Here is a 17,340-nt window from a genome sequence, read left to right as displayed (position 1 = left end):
GTAGAGGTTTAGATATGAGATATCCGCCAGAGCCCTATCTTATTGGATATCCAATAAGCCATTGATTTATTGGATCTTATGGACGAGATCTAATAAAAACCCATGAGAGATTATTGGATAGAGATCCACTAATCTAAGAGACTTGGGTAATTGTATATAGATTCAATACCCAATAGCGAATGATCTATTAAGGTTTGATAGAGGACCTCTATAAATAGGACGGATTTAGTGGTTTATAGGCTAGAGCCTTTACTTGGCTCTCCTATTCTCCTCCCCCTCTCCACCTGAGAGCAGGTTTAGAGTTTTGAGGAGCGTCATCGCAGCCCTACTGTGTGGATCACCACTAGAGAGGAGGACGCTTGACCTCCTTCACCCTCTCCTAGAGATCTGCAAGGATTCAGGGATATACGATCTCCCTAGGTAACACAATATACTCTATATGTAGTTTTGAGTTTCACGGATTTTTGTGCACCAATCTTCGCACGATAACGAACGTCTCTTTGGGAATAAAAGATTTTATTTTTTGTTCTTCCGCTTCATATATGATGTCGCCCCTAAGATTTCCCAATAAACATTAGGTGATACTACCGCCCAGTTTGACGGTAATATCGCTTAGTCTAGCAATACCACCGCTTGATATAGTATAAGAGGTTGTGTTTGGGAGGTCTCACTGCTTGGCCCTTTTATGGGTGACCGAATGGGCCTTCCACTTGGCCCAAAACAACTCCAACTCATGTCTAATGGACTCCTAATTGAGTTGGCATAGTTACACCCAAAAACTGACTCAATTAGACTTTAAACTTCAACCAAACTTAATTACAATCATAAAACCTATATTGGCCGGCACGTCATTGGTATATCTGATACTTTGTTCGATCCTTCAGCACATTATCCTCTCATTCAGCATATTACCGAATTGGCATATTGACTTCTCGTAACACCTGATCATCTTAGCACAATATCCAATTCTTCTGGCCCAATACTTGAACTCATAACACGAAATCTATCCTCTGACACATCGACCAATCATCTGATATGATACTCTCCGGCCCAATGTTATATTCTGCTTCCATGATTCAAGTCTACAATCAAAGTTTTTCCTATGTCACTTATCTTAAACGCATATTGGTTCATAACTTTATCGATTGATTTCATCGTCAAAATCCGATATTCAACAAAATTAATCCGAACTAGTTTATTGCCTTCAACCAATTCATTGATGGAAATCAGTTTTAAAAATTTTATAAATAAGAATAAAATTAATATTTATAAAAAATATCATTCAATAAAAATGAATAGTGGTGCATCACATGATAAAAAAATAATAATGAGGCTGTCATTTGATAAATTGTTTTTTATAATCGTGAAACTTGACCGGTGTAATAAATAATAGTCATCATAATCCGTTACAATCATTATAGCTGTGTATGCAGTGATCGGGTACATTGGCTGGAATTCTTTTAAATTAAAAGAGAGCTGTCGGGAGCCGGATGCCACGAGTCCCCAGGTTTCTGGTGGGCCAGCTGCCTTATGCCACGTCGTGAACAGACATTATAGACTAATACTTTTTACTCAAGTTTACATACCCAACTAAGCTTCCTCCGAGCTTAATCGACGTCAATGCGGAGCCCACTGGGGACCATAGCGTATTCTCAAAATAAGGAGAAACGACTCGTTGCCGTGCAGGTGTGGGAAAAAGTAAATGTATTTCTTTGGAACGTTGTTTCTCCATTACCGAATGTACGTTGCGACCGAGTGCAAGTGGGACCCGCACTTAGTTTCATCAGTGTGTCCAATAACGAGAAAGTTAAGCGCATGGGTAAGCCGTGTCGAAGTCTTTAAAAACTAACAGTAGCCAACCTGGAAAGAAACGGAACGAGGGAAAAGGAGTGGCGCACGGCAAAAGGCTCTGCATGCGAAGAGGAGGAGCTCCGCTGGCGTGGCAAGCGGCTAGCAGGCGGTGACTCTCTTCTTCCTCCTTTTCCTCTCATCACCCTCTTCCTCGCCATTCTCGTCTCTCTCTCTTCCTTGCTTCCATTCGAATCCTAACCCTAACCCTATCCCCAACCTTGGGGGTGGGTGGCTGGCCGGCTGGAGCCGAGGAGGGTTCCCTTCTCTTATTTCAATCAGGTGATATTTCCCATCAAAGAAGGGTCTCATAATTCGTATTCTTGGATCCTTTATTGGGTTTTGAACGAGTTACATGGAGAGTCTTTGCCGGAATCGGGCGATTCTTAGTTGTTCATTTGACTGCATTTGTTTGGATTTCTCTTTTTTGGTTTTGCCGATCTTGTTATTTGGTTTGATTTGACGTGACCTGGTATTTGTTGGCGTATGCCCATTGTCTCTTTTTGTTCTGTCAGGGTCGTTTTCTTGGAGGCTTTCTACTGGGGTTCTTTGGTTGAAATCCGACGCTGGTGTGATTGAGCGAAAAGATTCCTGAAAGCGATTGGCTACACGTTTACCTGTTCTTGTCATCAACTTTTGTTTCTGCATGTTTCTGTTGTTAGATGGCGATCTACATCCATTATGATTCTGAATTAGCAAAACATGGTGGAGTTTATGGTTCCATATGCATCTTTTTTCGCATATTTTACCGATTGAAATTTGTTCGTATGTTTCTTTTTGGGTAACGGCTCATGTCCTCTAACCTTATCTTATTTGAGGATGAAATGCGATGACTCAAATATTATAAAGATTAAGAAACTACCTGTCTCTTGGTCCCAGTGAAGGGCTGAATTCGTCAGCAACATAGCGGTGTCCATTTTCTGCACCCTATGGTTGTCAAAGTCTCTGAATTGCCGGTATTGCAATTCGGGCAATTTTGTCATCTTGCTTTTCTTGTGCTCTTTTTTTCTAATCTTTATTTAATTTTCTGTTATACCGTCACTGGCCACGATCTTGTGCATTTACTACAATGTGTTTGTCAAACAGCAGATTTTATTGAATGGATCATGAGTCAAACGGAAGATTTTATTGAATGGATCATGATTGGGATAAGAATGTTGTCCTTTATGAATCATGATTTGGACAAAATTGTTCCGAGATATTGGTCTGTAGTCTGTGTATTAACCGTTTAAGTTTCTCAGAATTTGGGAATCTGTTTTGCATTCCATTCTCGATACTTATTTTACTAGAGAATATCAAGTACCACATACTTGTTTGCATTCTCACATTATAAAATTAAAGATATCTGGAATTTGAATTTCTATCATGTTCTAACACAATTTTTATGCCACTCCTCCTAGAAGATATATACAACACATAAAGAAGACAAAGAAGAGTAAGATGCGGCGCTGGCTTTGCTGTGCTCGTCATTTGGGCGGTTCTTACCATGCTCATGAAAATGAATACCTGACAAGCCCAACAGATGATGCATATGGTATATGGTTTGACGTGTTAAATAAACATACAAGAATTACTTTCTGTGAAGTATCCTGATGTTTTTCTAAAATATCTATGTTCTTGAATCTTCACCCTGTGCACTGAGATTCTAGATGGGCTAAAATAGATACCTTATGAAGATCTCTATCGTCATTGAATCTAGGGTTTAGTGGAGAGACATTTAAAGTGTATTTATCTAGTCCTTGTCACATGCCATGGCTTCTCTAAATCATCTACTTTGATCATTATATTAGTAGGTCTCTTGTTCAGTTTTTTCTTTCTAACTTCCTTTTTTCTTCCTCATTATGTCATATGATTTGCTTGTGCTCTGAAATCTGCCCCTTTTGGATTGAGATTCTAGAAGAGCCAAGGCAAATATCTATGAAGGTCTCTGTTGTCATTGTTAAAGGTGAGACATTTAAAAGTGTATTTCTCTAGGTTTTAATCCTATCCTCGGTCCTTGTTGCATAACTTGTCTTCTTGAAATCATCTACTTGGATTGAGATTCTAGAAGAGCCAAAGCAGATATCCATGAAGGTCTCTGAAGTCATTGTTAAAGGAGAGATATTTAAAGTGTATTTCTCTAGGTTTTAGTCCTATCCTCAGCGCTTGTTGCATGTCTTGGCTTCTTGAAATCATCTACTTGGATCATTACACTAGTAGGTTTTCTTTTTCAATTTTGATTTTTAACTTCACTTTCACATACTCATTATGTCCTTTGATTTGCTTACATTCTGAAATCTGTGCCTACTGCATTGATATTCTAGAAGAGCTAAAGCAGAAATATATAGTCTTTGTTGTGGTGACTTCTAGAGATCCTCTACTTGGATCATTACACTAGTAGGTTTTCTTTTTCATTTTTTGCATTCTAACTTCCTTTTACACGCCCATTATACCCTAATGTCATGGATTTAGTTGGAATTGCCTAAGTCATGAGGCACCCTTGCGGCAAAGTCACAGACTTAGTTAGAGTTGCCTAAGTCATGAAGCACCCTTGCGCTAACGTCTTGGACTTAGCTGGGATTGCCTAAGTCATGATGCAATGTCGCGATATGTATCTGCAAAGGGTCAGCCAATTTGCAACCTCGCTCAAGTCCCGTAGGACCTATAAAAAGAGCAAGTTGATTAGTTCGAAAGTTAACGGTGGATAAGTGCTGATGTCTCGCGAAGAGGGAAGCTTTACAAGCAATTCAACAATCACTTTGAGTGCAAGAGAGAAAAGAGAGGAATGAGAAAATAAGGACTTTAGAAGGCAAAACAAACAATCGCAAGTCCACAAACGATTGCTCACTGGGTGTCGAGTGCGATGGCAAGTTTCTGTTAAGTTAACGTGCGAACTTGTGTATGCCGATCAACGCCTAACACTACCCCAAAGCCCCATCCACCCCTGCGCCACCCGAGGGGTTCTAGGGGTCTGAGATGGCTAACATTTTGCGCATGACTACGGTCTGCAGAAAACATGTCGTGGCACACAAAAACGGAACCATTTTGGGGTAGTTTTGCCTAGCATGGTGAGCGGTTGCACTGTAGTGCTACGAACTATTCTTGCTTACATTTTTCCAACAAAAACACACAAAACCAAAACAAAATATGCTGCCAAGCATCTGTACAAGCATGCAAAAGCGACAAACAGTTCATTGAGCGAAGATGTTGCGGGTGCGCGACGACCGTTCGTGGCACTATGCATTGCTTCTTTTTTATTCTTTTGCTTTTTATTCTCCTATTATGTTATTTCATTACTTGAATTTTTTAGCTTGTACTTCACTAACATAAACCATGATTTTGGTCCCTTCATAACCTAATATCTTGGTCTAATACCTTTATATTATTTGTCTTATGGGGTAAGTAATATTCCTTCGAGCCTGAAACTATTGTGCATTGTACTTATTTATTACATTTTTTATGGTATAATCCAAGGTTCGCAATACCGTACCGTACCGGAGTTTCGACCTGGGCTTGGTACCGGTACGGTACGGTATACCGCTCGGTACACCCAGGTGTACCGAGTGGTATATTCAGGCGTGCCGAGCACTGTAGCAGTGCTACAGTAACAGTACCGGATCGGTAATAGCGGTCCGCATACCGAAAGCTTGTCGGACCGGTATGTACCGCCCGTACCGGGCGGTACGGACCGGTACGACAAACCATGATATAATCTATGTCACATCCTAGAATTTTGTTTTTCATATAATTACAACATCTTTTCATAAGTACATCAAGAGTCAAATAAATAAACATCATTTTATTAATATGTATAAATTATAAATATTATTATAATTTATTTATTCATCAAAATATAAATAAAAAATAGCCATAAGCCTTATTAAGAAACATAGTGATGTCAATCCAAAAATAAAATTCAATTGGCTCTACCTAGTAATAGTGGAGGGTCTGTTTTTCACTAGAATTCAGTTTAGTGCTATTGGGAGGTTGCTTTGAAAATAAAAAATAAAACGAAGAAATTTCGACAACACTAAGTAAGAACCCCTATAAGTTAACTATAAAACAAATACATGTTTAAAGGTCAGTCATCCTACGGATAAAGAGGCTTTATCCTACGGGATGAGTTTATGTTCCTAACAACAAATGGAGACAAACTCATATCACACCCCCAATAGCAGATGGAGTGGTGTCCCTCACTTGCCAAAGTGGGGACACATTCCTTCCAACAGTGGATGTAGGAACCATCCAATCGTCACGTATAACGGCCCACCAATCTTCGAAGGGAATCGTTTTACCTACCCTCAACAGGGAAATAAAATCATCTCATACTGGTCATGTCCATATCAAGATGAAATAATATATTGAAACATTTTATTTTATCTTTCAAACATCATTAATGTCAAATAATATCAATTAGCTCTCAATTGGCTTGAATCATAACTCAATCGATCTAATTAAACTCTATTTAACAAGAACCTAATTGAATTGGTCTTTAATTTTTATTTAATCGATCTGGAATCACCTTAGGCTGGTATAATTTAGATTAGGTTGAGTTCAATTTAGGTTAAACATATTTGAATATGTCAAACCGATTCATAATTATCTTGAATCGATTTAAACTGATCAAATTTGATTTGGTTCAATTAATGTTTAGGCCTAAATTAAATAAAGCAAGGACAATGGGCTATATTGCATGGCATTAGGCTAGGTTGGGCCAACCCATGTATTGGTCATGTGCACTGCACATGATTGTGCATGCACTATACCAAGTTGAGCCGGCCTAGAGCTCATGGATTGGTCATGTGCACTGTACTTGACTGCGCATGTTGGGCTAGGTCGAGCTAGCCTATAGGCTAGGACCTAGCCTACTTACTGGGCTTGGCCTGTTGGCTGGGTTTAGTCTATGAGTCGTGGCTTGGTCTTCGAACTGATTTTAGCCCAAATACTAACCAATTCCCTCAATTCTTAAATATAGCATCATGGAATTATAATCAAACTATTTAACGATTAACATTGAGTCATTACAACATAATAAATAGTAGTAGATTAAAAATAAACTTGCATAAGGGAGAAAATAACATTTTTAATCATCTAGTATTATGCATGCAAAATAAAAAATTTAGAAACTGCATATAACATGAATAATTATCACATGTGTTAATCCAAAAATAAAATTTTAAACACTTGAAGGAATAAAAGAAAATTTTAGAAACTGCATATAGCATGAATAATTACAACATGTTTTAATCCAAAAATAAAATTTTAAATGCATAAAAGAATAAAAGAAAATTTTAGAAACTACATATAGTATGAATAATTACAACATATTTTAATAAAATTTTAAACACTTAAAGGAATAGAAGAAAATTTTTATTTTTCAAGAAAGGCCAAGGAACCTATCTCTCCTTAGTACGATGTAACTCTTCGTTTTTCTCACTACTAAGCTTAGCTTGATGAGGAACGAACAAAAGGAATCCCTCTTCAGAGGAGGTGAGCACTTCACATAAGATTTTTTTTTTATATTATTAATATTTATTTATTTAATTTATTGACAAAAATAATATCACCCAACTTGGAATGTTAAATATTTATTTCCTAAATTTTATTAGCAAGAAAGGAAATGAAATAGTTATACTTAAATTGGAGGATTTGATTACAATCTAAGGTTTACAATTCTAGTTTGATGTTGACACCAGCTGATAGCTAGACCAGTACAGTTCAAGTGTGGACTGATGTACTGAGACTTGGTATGGGTTGGTATTGTTTGGACCAAGACATGGGGGAGAGAATAGGGAAGAAGGAGAAAAGTGGACTGGCAGAGTGTGAGGAAAAGGCGAAAGAGGATAAGAGGAGGAGGAGGAGGAGGAGGAGGAGGCCGGCAAGAACGCATACCAGAGGTGGAAGAAGTGGTGACCCAGCAATGCAGTGAGTGACAACAGCGAGGTTGCGGGAAGGAAGAGACAGAGGGAGAGAGGAAAGAGAAAGGTGGAGAGAGAGGAGCATGGGGGAAAGCTAAAAGAAAAATAAAAAGATATATATGGTAAAGCCATAAAAGTATTAAAGGATAAGCATCTGAATCCTTAATATTTTTCAGCCTTCTGAGTGAGGAGGAAGGAGAAAAGTCGACTGGCAGAGTGTGAGGTAAAGGCGAAAGAGGATAAGAGGAGGAGGAGGCCGGCAAGGACGCATACCAGAGGTGGAAGGAGTGGTGACCCAGCAATGCAGTGAGTGACAACAGCAAGGTTCTGGGAAGGAAGAGAAAGAGGGAGAGAGGAACGAGAAAGGTGGAGAGAGAGGAGCATGGGTGAAAGCTAAAAGAAAAATAAAAAATATATATGGTAAAGCCATAAAAGTATTAAAGGATAAGCATCTGTATCCTTAATATTTTTCAGCATCTGAGTGACAACAGCAAGGTTGCGGGAAGGAAGAGACAGAGGGAGAGAGGAAAGAGAAAGGTGGAGAGAGAGGAGCATGGGGGTATTAAAGGATAAGCATCTGAATCCTTAATATTTTTCAGCCATTGATTTGGAACAGTGAGACTTGTAGAAGAACCTTAGCTGAAGTTCAAACAATTTATCTTTGGGGATGAGATGACTACATTATGAATCTGCCTGTGGCTTCACTAAGTCATGAAATCTTGACCTTGTAGAACTATATACTTATGGGACAGTAAGGATGCAATGATGTAGAGCAGTAAGAGAAGTAGAGAGAGACCAAGAGAGCAAGAGTGGAGTGAGATTAGAGAGTAGAGTAAGAGACTGGAAGAGAGAAGAAGGAAGTGTTTTTTGTTCAAATCTGAACTGTTTCATCCATTGTTAAGGTAATGATTCCCAAGAGTAACCTCCTAGACTTTCCTCCTTTGACTTCTAGAGAACTTCTAGGAGACCTAAACAGCTTTAAATACTTATCACTGCTTTAAAAAGAGTACACTCAATGACTCAATACAAAATTAGAGTCCCAAGATTAGCATCTAGAAAGATCAAAAGACTCTTTACTTTCCCACACAACTCTTACGAGTTTCTGGGCTAATTTTTTTTTGCTGATTTCTTTGCCTAGAATAAATTCTTCTATAATCCTTTCTGCTGATTTCTTTGCCTAGAATAAACTCTTCTACAATCTTTTATAAACTTAGATGGTTCTTCATCATACAATTTTTTTACTTTCTGATAAATGCGTTGTATATTCAGTAATAAGAATGTAATTTTTTTTTTTCTGTTTATGATAATCTTGCTCAGATGTTGTCATAAAATATGACATGATTGTTTATATATTCCTTGAGAAACTCTCAATTACATTATTACATATTCACTCAATAAATCAGAATATCACGTATGATTTAGATGTAGTTACAAAATGTTCTATATATTGTTTTTCAGACATATATTAAACATCTAGATTGTTTACTCTTTCTTCTTTAGTTTTTTTGCAATATCTTGCTCTTGTGTGCAACTTTTTTTATTGTGCTGTTTCCTATGTTCCCATTGTTGCATTAGCTGTTATTTTCTTTTCTTTTGTCCAGGCATGCCAAAGTACTCTGCTGGTCCCAAAAATGAACCCCCCAAGGCACCACCTCCGATAGAAGTGCCAGCACTCTCATTAGATGAATTAAAAGATAAGACTGATAATTTTGGATCAAAGGCTTTGGTAGGTGAGGGATCATATGGAAGAGTGTATCTTGCAGTTTTGAACGATGAGAAGCAGGTGGCCTTGAAAAAACTTGATTCTTCATCAGAGTCCGAGACCAATGCTGAATTTTTGGCTCAGGTATGTCTTCTAGTCGAGTATTATTGCAAGAATTTCTCTGCCTCTTTCATCTTAACTAACAGACTTTGCAGGGCAATAAATAAGTCTCAATTCTGTTTACTGTCATTTGGTTGTGTGACCTTGAAAAGTTGACTTCCCACTGCTTTGAACATTAGGTTTCAGTGGTGTCGAGGTTGAAGCATGAAAATGTTGTAGAAATGTTGGGGTATTGTGTTGAAGGAAATCTGCGATTGTTGGCCTATGAATTTGCTACAATGGGTTCTTTACATGACATCCTTCATGGTATGATATGTTTTATTGCTATATATATCACATTTCTCATTATTTTGACAGCTCTTGGCATCCTTCATGGTATGGCATGTGCTGTTGCCATATATTTCAGATTCTTCTGACAGCCATTTTATATCATTTGGACTGTTTCTATTGTTCAAGAAACAAGGATTCTGACTCTTAGTAGAACTATAGGTAGAAAAGGAGTTCAAGGCGCACAACCTGGTCCCCCACTTGACTGGATGCAGCGTGTCAGAATTGCTGTTGATGCTGCAAAGGGGCTCGAGTATCTTCATGAGAAGGTTCAGCCTTCTATAATACATCGTGACATCAGATCGAGCAATGTCCTTTTGTTCGAGGACTTTAAAGCAAAAATTGCAGATTTTAATCTCCTAAATCAGGCACCTGATATGGCTGCTCGTCTCCATTCAACTCGTGTCCTTGGAACTTTTGGTTATCATGCACCAGAGTAATTACACAACTTGGAGACCCTAAGTTCCCTCAACATTATAATGCTCATATGTTTCATGATCCTTTTGTGTCCTTTGGCTGGCTTGGTTTTTTACTTATTCAAAGTTATGCACTTGTGATATGGTTTCTATTCAACTATGCTGCTTGTTGTGCTAGGTAATTGCTCTTGTAACAGGTAATATCTTTGTATTTATGTTAGTAAGGTGAACTAGGTCTTATAGCATAAAGTAGGTGATATATATATATATATATATATATATATATATATATATATATATATATAGAGAGAGAGAGAGAGAGAGAGAGAGAGAGAGAGAGAGAGATTTTAACAAGGAAAAGGTAGAAAGATGGAACATGAGAAGTTATGATGTGGGTTAAGTAGGTCAAAAATAACTATTCATGCTTTAGATGTATTAATCATAAAGGATTTGAAAGAAGGCTTCAAGCTGTTTGTTTACTCCATTGCATGTTGATGAGTATATGGAGTGATGTGACCATGTACTGGTTGTATTCAGTCATTATGTGTATCAAGACTTATGTGATACTATTGTAGGATTTGGATTGGGATGATACTTGGTTGAAACAAAAACCTTAGTGCAGCCAGTACCTATAGGATAGAAAAGGGAGCGATAGGCAAAGCCGGCAATAAGTTCTGATTCAGTGAACTTTTAGCAATCATGTGAAGAAAACATTATTTGTTTGTGAAGATCAGCAGCTTTTCCAATTACATATGGAGTAAACTTTCTGATTACAATTTTTTTGAGTCCTTTATCCCCTGGATGGCATTCAGTTTGATGTTTTTGAATTTCAAGGTGGTTTTGGATGTGGTACCTACCTAAGAAATCCATTTTTTTGTTAATTTGAGGGCTTTGATTGTTTCCACCATGTTGAAACTTGTTTTCAGATGATTTCTTTTAGAGATAAACCATGCTCATCCTGGCAACACTTTTATTGTCAGTAAATTGCATGTACACTCTTGTAACCAGGTTAAATGTGTTAGTTAAAAAAAAACACTTGTTACATTACAATTATGTGCTCATTTATTGGCTTCTTCCATGTTTGTAGAAAAGGATTTGATAGAACTTAGGCAGTAACAGAAGACAAGTAGTGTCCCGTATGATAAGCAAATAAATTTAAAGTAATTAATATGTAGAATACTTGTATAATTTTATAACACAAACAATCTGCATTTGCAACTTCTTGGACCACATTGGTTTATCAGTGGCTTCCAATTGATTCAGATGTCTAATTGGATAGGTTAATCTCCTAATTCCTTGTATTTTACTGCTTGTTTTGCTTCTCCCTTGGGAATCGAATCTCAGATAATTATGAACAAGGGATCTCTAATTGAGGATTGGTTCTATGTCCTCAGAACATATAAAATGTTACTTCTGTGGCACTTGTGTTTTGAATGGTGGAATTATTTGTTGGAGAGAGTTTTTTGTCCAAACTTAAGAAAATATTCTGCTCCATAAGCCTTGTTAATCTAGTACGGTATATAGTTGAATAATTCATAGAGAATAATTGGCTGGCTTTAGTCATTATAGAGGTTGTAGCTAGTAGTGAAAGAATGTTGAAATGTTGAACCAGCTCACTGGAATCAAATGGCCTAGCATCATTTATAAATTTGATCATATGCTGTGATAACAATTGTAAATTTCTGTCTTCATCAACAACATCTATTTTTTCTGTTAGACTTAGATAATTTTGTTTTACTAGTTGAATCTGTTTCTCTTGTAGCAACTAGATAAATCTTATCATGGAACTTAAAGAGATGTTAATCTAATTTGGGCAGAAATACTATGCATGCTTAAATGTCATTCATATTACTTCTTTTAGTGAATAACATCAAAACTTATGCAGGTATGCTATGACAGGCCAGCTTACACAGAAAAGTGATGTATATAGTTTTGGTGTTGTTCTTCTGGAGCTGCTGACTGGCAGGAAACCAGTTGACCACACAATGCCCAGAGGGCAGCAAAGTCTGGTTACTTGGGTAAGAATTTGTTACTTGACTATTGGCTGCAAATTTTATCTCATCACTTGTTCATGCAATCTAAAGTATGAATCTCTGATGAGAATATACACATACATATTCTTATACATGTATGAAATGTTCAAAAAGCTTACAGTATTTTAAGTGCAGATCAACTTTTACTAGCACAACTTATGAATGATACATAGAACAGGCATACCATCTGATACACTTACCATACTGTGCAATCCTGTGAAAATTTGAAAATCTAGCTGGTATATATAGGTGCACTGGGTGGTTAACCTACCACCCTAGATGTTTCTATGAGACAGCTGTCACCTTTTTATTTTGTTTCTTTCTTTCCCCATTTATTCTCGCATGTTCTCTCTCTCACACTTCTCTTTTCTGCGAACTCCTCCTTTCCGTTAGTGGCCACTACTGCCTCCTCCTCACTCCTGAGTTGTTGCCACTTCCTCCTTTTCTCCACCACATTGTTGCCGAACTGATATGCCCAAGGACCTGTATCGGTTCCTGACCGAGAATTAGAAACTTATATGCATATATACTTATATATGTGTAGGTATATATACATTTATATATGTGTGTATGTGCACTCGTGTGTATATAGAGGATGAATCATAGTGTTGACTTCAATGCTTAGATTTGGTGTTCCGCCACAAAAATTGTGACTACATGATGGAGTAAGAGTGAGGATATTGGATCTGTATTAAATTCATCTGGAAATGACCAGGCAACTAGAATTGGTGAATTTTCAGTTGAGCTTGATCAAACTCACCAATCTGAGCAGGAATTTACTACCTGGGTGATTCCTGTCGATTCTTTGGCAGTGACGAAAAGAAGAAGCAAAGAAGATGGAGAGAGAGGAAGTGGTGTGGAGTAGTAGTACCTCTATGCCACCATAATCTCAGAAGAGCTTCTGCCGCTTGAAGCCTTGAACTAATGTTGTTGTGCTACAGGCAGAGATAACAAGAGAGGGGTGGGGTAGGGATGCAGTGTTTGAGAGGGAAGGAATTCAGCTGCCATCACACTAGTTGATTCTCCTGCATGTGCACAAGATAGTACTTGGGTCTCCAAGGAAGAATTGATTCTGTGCCAAATGGCTTTTACAATCCAGAGATGCAATTGGGGGGATAGAGATATAAAGATAAAAAAAATTAAATGAGAAGCGTTAAGAAGAGGAAAAGAAGATAGAAGTGAAGAGGAAAGAAAATGGATATTTTAATACTTAACAAAACAAGTTATTTTTAGATATCAAATAGAATAGCTGGCTGTAACAGTGTTTCTTAAGCATATAAACTGATATTATAAATTCACTTTAAATATTTTAAATTTGTCCTTATATCTTTGCCTATGTTTTGTATTGGTGCTTTTTTTGGTATCCTTGATTAGAAGAGTATGTGTCAAACTCTAAGATCCATTATCTATTTGAGATTAATATCCAAGTTCAATCACATAGGATGTTATTATGACTGGTGATGTTGTGTGATTGTGATTGGATTCTACAAAGATCCTAGAAGCTAAAATGCCTATTCCTTAAAGAGGACAAATGTGGAGCCACATTTGTATATTATTAACCTCTCCTAGGAATTGCACTGGAAAAAAAACTTCAGTATAGGAACCCTTTGCCAACCTCTTCAGGTTTGGTCAATTCATTACTTTGAAACCTGTGACTGGTTATAAAACATTAAAAGAAACCTTTTGTCTAGCAAGAAGAAAATAATTTTCAGAACAAAGTCCTACTACATACAGAAAAGAAAATAATGTCATTTGAAGTCACAAAATAACAGTATAACATCCCTGTCTTTTGGCTCTTTAATGCTCCATTATATGGAATTGAGCAGCAAGTTTTAAGCTAATTGTCTATTTTGTTCCAACATTAGTAGGTTAACATTTTTTGAATAAATAAGCATAGTTAAAAGTCATAAAATTACTGTGTTCTTTTTGTGAAATATCCAGTACATGGCAGTTGACTCTTGTTTCAGGGTATCTGTGTTCCTTCAGATGTCCATCTTTAAAATAATTTCTGCATTATGTAGTTAGTGATTCTGTATATGATCTTTCTTTAACCATTTATGGAAACACTTATACATACTGGGTCAGTTAACCTTGTCACTCTAGCCTACTAATTGGCTAACTGAAGCCATTCATATGTTGGCCTCTGGATTAGCATGATGCACATAGCACATTGGCCTTCACAGTTAAGCAGGTTAAATAAATAGGTAACATGGTTGGTAGGGCACTTGAAAGAATGTTAATCAGTATCTTTTTCACAAGTAATTGGCCACTATGATATTTTCAATGTTTTAGTCTGTCGACAGAATGTAACTGACACCTTGTTATCTCATATCACTCTAGCTTTTACTCTTTGAATATTGAATTGATGCAGTGACACCATATTATGGTAGTTTTCTGTAATATGCCAATTTTAGCATCAGCTTCAGTCTAATGCCAGCATTACATATGGGGTATATCTGATGACATAACCAGTCTTGTAATGTCTATCTCTTCTCACCTCTATGCAGGCAACTCCTAGATTGAGTGAGGATAAGGTCAAACAATGTATAGATCCAAGAATGAATGGAGATTATCCACCAAAGGCAGTTGCAAAGGTATCCTGCGCCCTTTTTATTTTCATTTATGCATGCTTGATTCTCTCATGTTGGATGAGTGTGCACGAGCATTTGCACACATGCATTTATGTACTTAGCTTCTGCAAACCATTTAGTAAATTAAATGTTGTTCATTCCATACAGTCCAGATCATTTTTTGTGAGATGCTAGTGAAGATTTTGTGTTATTTGTGCAGTTTGCTGCTGTGGCTGCTCTCTGCGTGCAATACGAAGCTGAGTTTAGGCCTAATATGAGCATTGTGGTCAAGGCACTGTCTCCACTTCTTCTAAGTAAACAAGTCGCTCCCCTTACAGCTTCAGATGCCCCATCTCTAGTTTCTTAATGATGCAGTGATAAATATATTCACAAAGTTTGGTATGTCATCATGATGTCAATTGATCTACACTTTTCCCAAACTGAACCTAGTAATATAAAATTGTCTGATTTCAAGAATTCCTATGCAGGTTGATTATTTGGTTATATTCCTCGGGAGATGTTCTTTTGTGGCATCATGTATGTAAGCTGGCATGTGTTCATATCTCTGTTTTCATTGCAAATTTGCTGTCTTGTGACTACATTGGATTATAACTGTAATCAATTGTACGTCATGTGCCAAACTCAATAAGATATTTGTTTGATCCAAAGGCTTCTTAATTTGTAATGCACTAAACGTAGCATGATGTGGCAGCCGAGGTGGGTGGTATACATGCTTTTGAGACCTTTGATGCCTTCAAACTGATATCTTACTGCATTCTTCAACTTCTGAAGTAAATTACGCGTTAAATCATCACTAGTTAGGAATTACTTGCTGTGAATGCACAATGTTTCGAAAGCCTTTGCAATAGAAAGATTGCTATGTAGTGTCTCAGTTTAAGCTGGGAAATAATAAATCATGGTTTGATGAGACCTAATGAATGCATTTGGAATGCACAATTATTTGAAGACGTCATCCGAAGCCGCTGAATGCATGTATGCATTCTGCAGTGGATCTCCGAGTTGTCCTCAGACACAGAATTATCCTCATGTAGCCAATATTATTGCAGAACTCCTTTTCTCTGTAACTATTGAGTTTTTTTTTTTTTAACACAATATTAATCATATTTCAAATATTTATTTATCAAACATGCAATTCAAAATCTTGATTCATAACCCACTTTTCCCTGGCATTTATAGATCTCAAAACCAACGCCAAAAGTTTCCGGTCCCATGCAAAACCACCTTTACCACCGCTGCAGAAGATTGGCCCGACCAATCTCTCTAACATCTGTCGTCTTTCTTGAAAGCAAAAGACGAGGTCAAACTTGGAGTCGTACTCCAGTCGGTGGTGATCGATTTGTGTGCTTAAATTTGAATGGGTAGATGATGCTTTTCGACTATTGTGGACTTCGACTGATGGGTGCATCAGGAAACGGATTTGCAGAAATTGGTTCTATCGTTTTGCAGAAATAAATGCTCGAGTCTGGCGTGTGTACCGATGTGGTTTTGTAAAATGACTTGATCGAGTTCTCCTAATACCAAAAAGCGGTGAGTTTCACTGATCTTGGGATATTGTGTTTGATCAAATGGTGAGACAAAGATCCAGACACCTTTGTTCCAAATAAATGATCACTTGTACCAAGTGAGATGACGATGTCCAAAGTATTTGTGGGCTCCCGATATGGTGTTAGATCCAAAACTATGGGTATCAGAGGCACTATAAGAAAATTGGTGATTAGTCACGGACGAAGTTGTCACTAAAACTCACCATCAGTAAAAGAATCAGTGTCACCAGTTTTCGCCAGTGTAGGTCCCATGATTAAAACCTTAAGCAACAATTAAAAAATTAACTTGTCATTGAATTATTCTTTTTAGTGACAACTTCCTTTTGTGGCTAATACATTGAAACTCTATTAATAAAAATATATAAATTGATAAATGTATTGATAAAAACTTCTAGTGACAACATAATTAAGTTTGTCACTTATGCTTGATTAAATGAAAAGGCATTGGTAATTTAGTGGCAGACTTATCTATCACTAAAAATTTGAATAAATTTTTTTTTTTGTAACAAATTAGTCTATCACTACTACTTATTGAAGATTACTATTCATAGTCCCTTTTTACTATTGATATCCTATAATTATTAACAATCCTTTAAAACATAAGAATATTATTTTAATTTACAAACCCAATATTATCAATCTTATTCTTTTTTTATTTGATAATCCTTTATTAGTCAGTCATCATCGACCCTCGTTGACGCCACTCGATGTCGTACAACCTCGCTCATCGCCACTTGATGTCATCTTCTAAAAAGAAAGAAGAAGAAGAAGAAGAAGAAGAAAAAAAGGAGAAAAGAACAAGAGGAGGAGGAGGAGAAGAAAAATAATATGAGGATATTTATGTATATTTATAAAGGAATAG

General features: G+C 37.0%; 1 protein-coding gene across 5 annotated transcripts; it reads left to right on the top strand.

The window, feature by feature from the left end:
• Positions 1–1,902: 1,902 nt before the first annotated feature.
• On the top strand, positions 1,903–15,581 carry LOC103973981 (PTI1-like tyrosine-protein kinase 3). Of its 5 annotated transcripts, none has more exons than XM_018821662.2 (9): positions 1,903–2,130; positions 3,252–3,382; positions 9,347–9,591; positions 9,747–9,873; positions 10,057–10,330; positions 12,196–12,328; positions 14,851–14,937; positions 15,134–15,312; positions 15,402–15,581. In XM_018821662.2, the coding sequence occupies exons 2-8, from the start codon at positions 3,289–3,291 to the stop codon at positions 15,278–15,280; spliced, it is 1,107 nt and encodes a 368-aa protein (XP_018677207.2). In that variant the 5' UTR covers positions 1,903–2,130; positions 3,252–3,288; the 3' UTR covers positions 15,281–15,312; positions 15,402–15,581. The 5 variants fall into 5 exon arrangements, with proteins under 5 accessions (XP_018677207.2, XP_009386962.2, XP_009386959.2 ...); XM_009388687.3 differs by having other exon boundaries at positions 3,249–3,382; XM_009388684.3 differs by having other exon boundaries at positions 1,940–1,960.
• The last annotated feature ends 1,759 nt before the right edge of the window (positions 15,582–17,340 follow it).

This window comes from Musa acuminata, chromosome BXJ1-1 (genome assembly GCF_036884655.1).
Source record: "Musa acuminata AAA Group cultivar baxijiao chromosome BXJ1-1, Cavendish_Baxijiao_AAA, whole genome shotgun sequence".
NCBI classification, from domain to species: Eukaryota; Viridiplantae; Streptophyta; class Magnoliopsida; order Zingiberales; family Musaceae; genus Musa; species Musa acuminata.
Note: the sequence above shows the minus strand (reverse complement) of the source record. Positions and strands in the feature narration are given on the sequence as shown.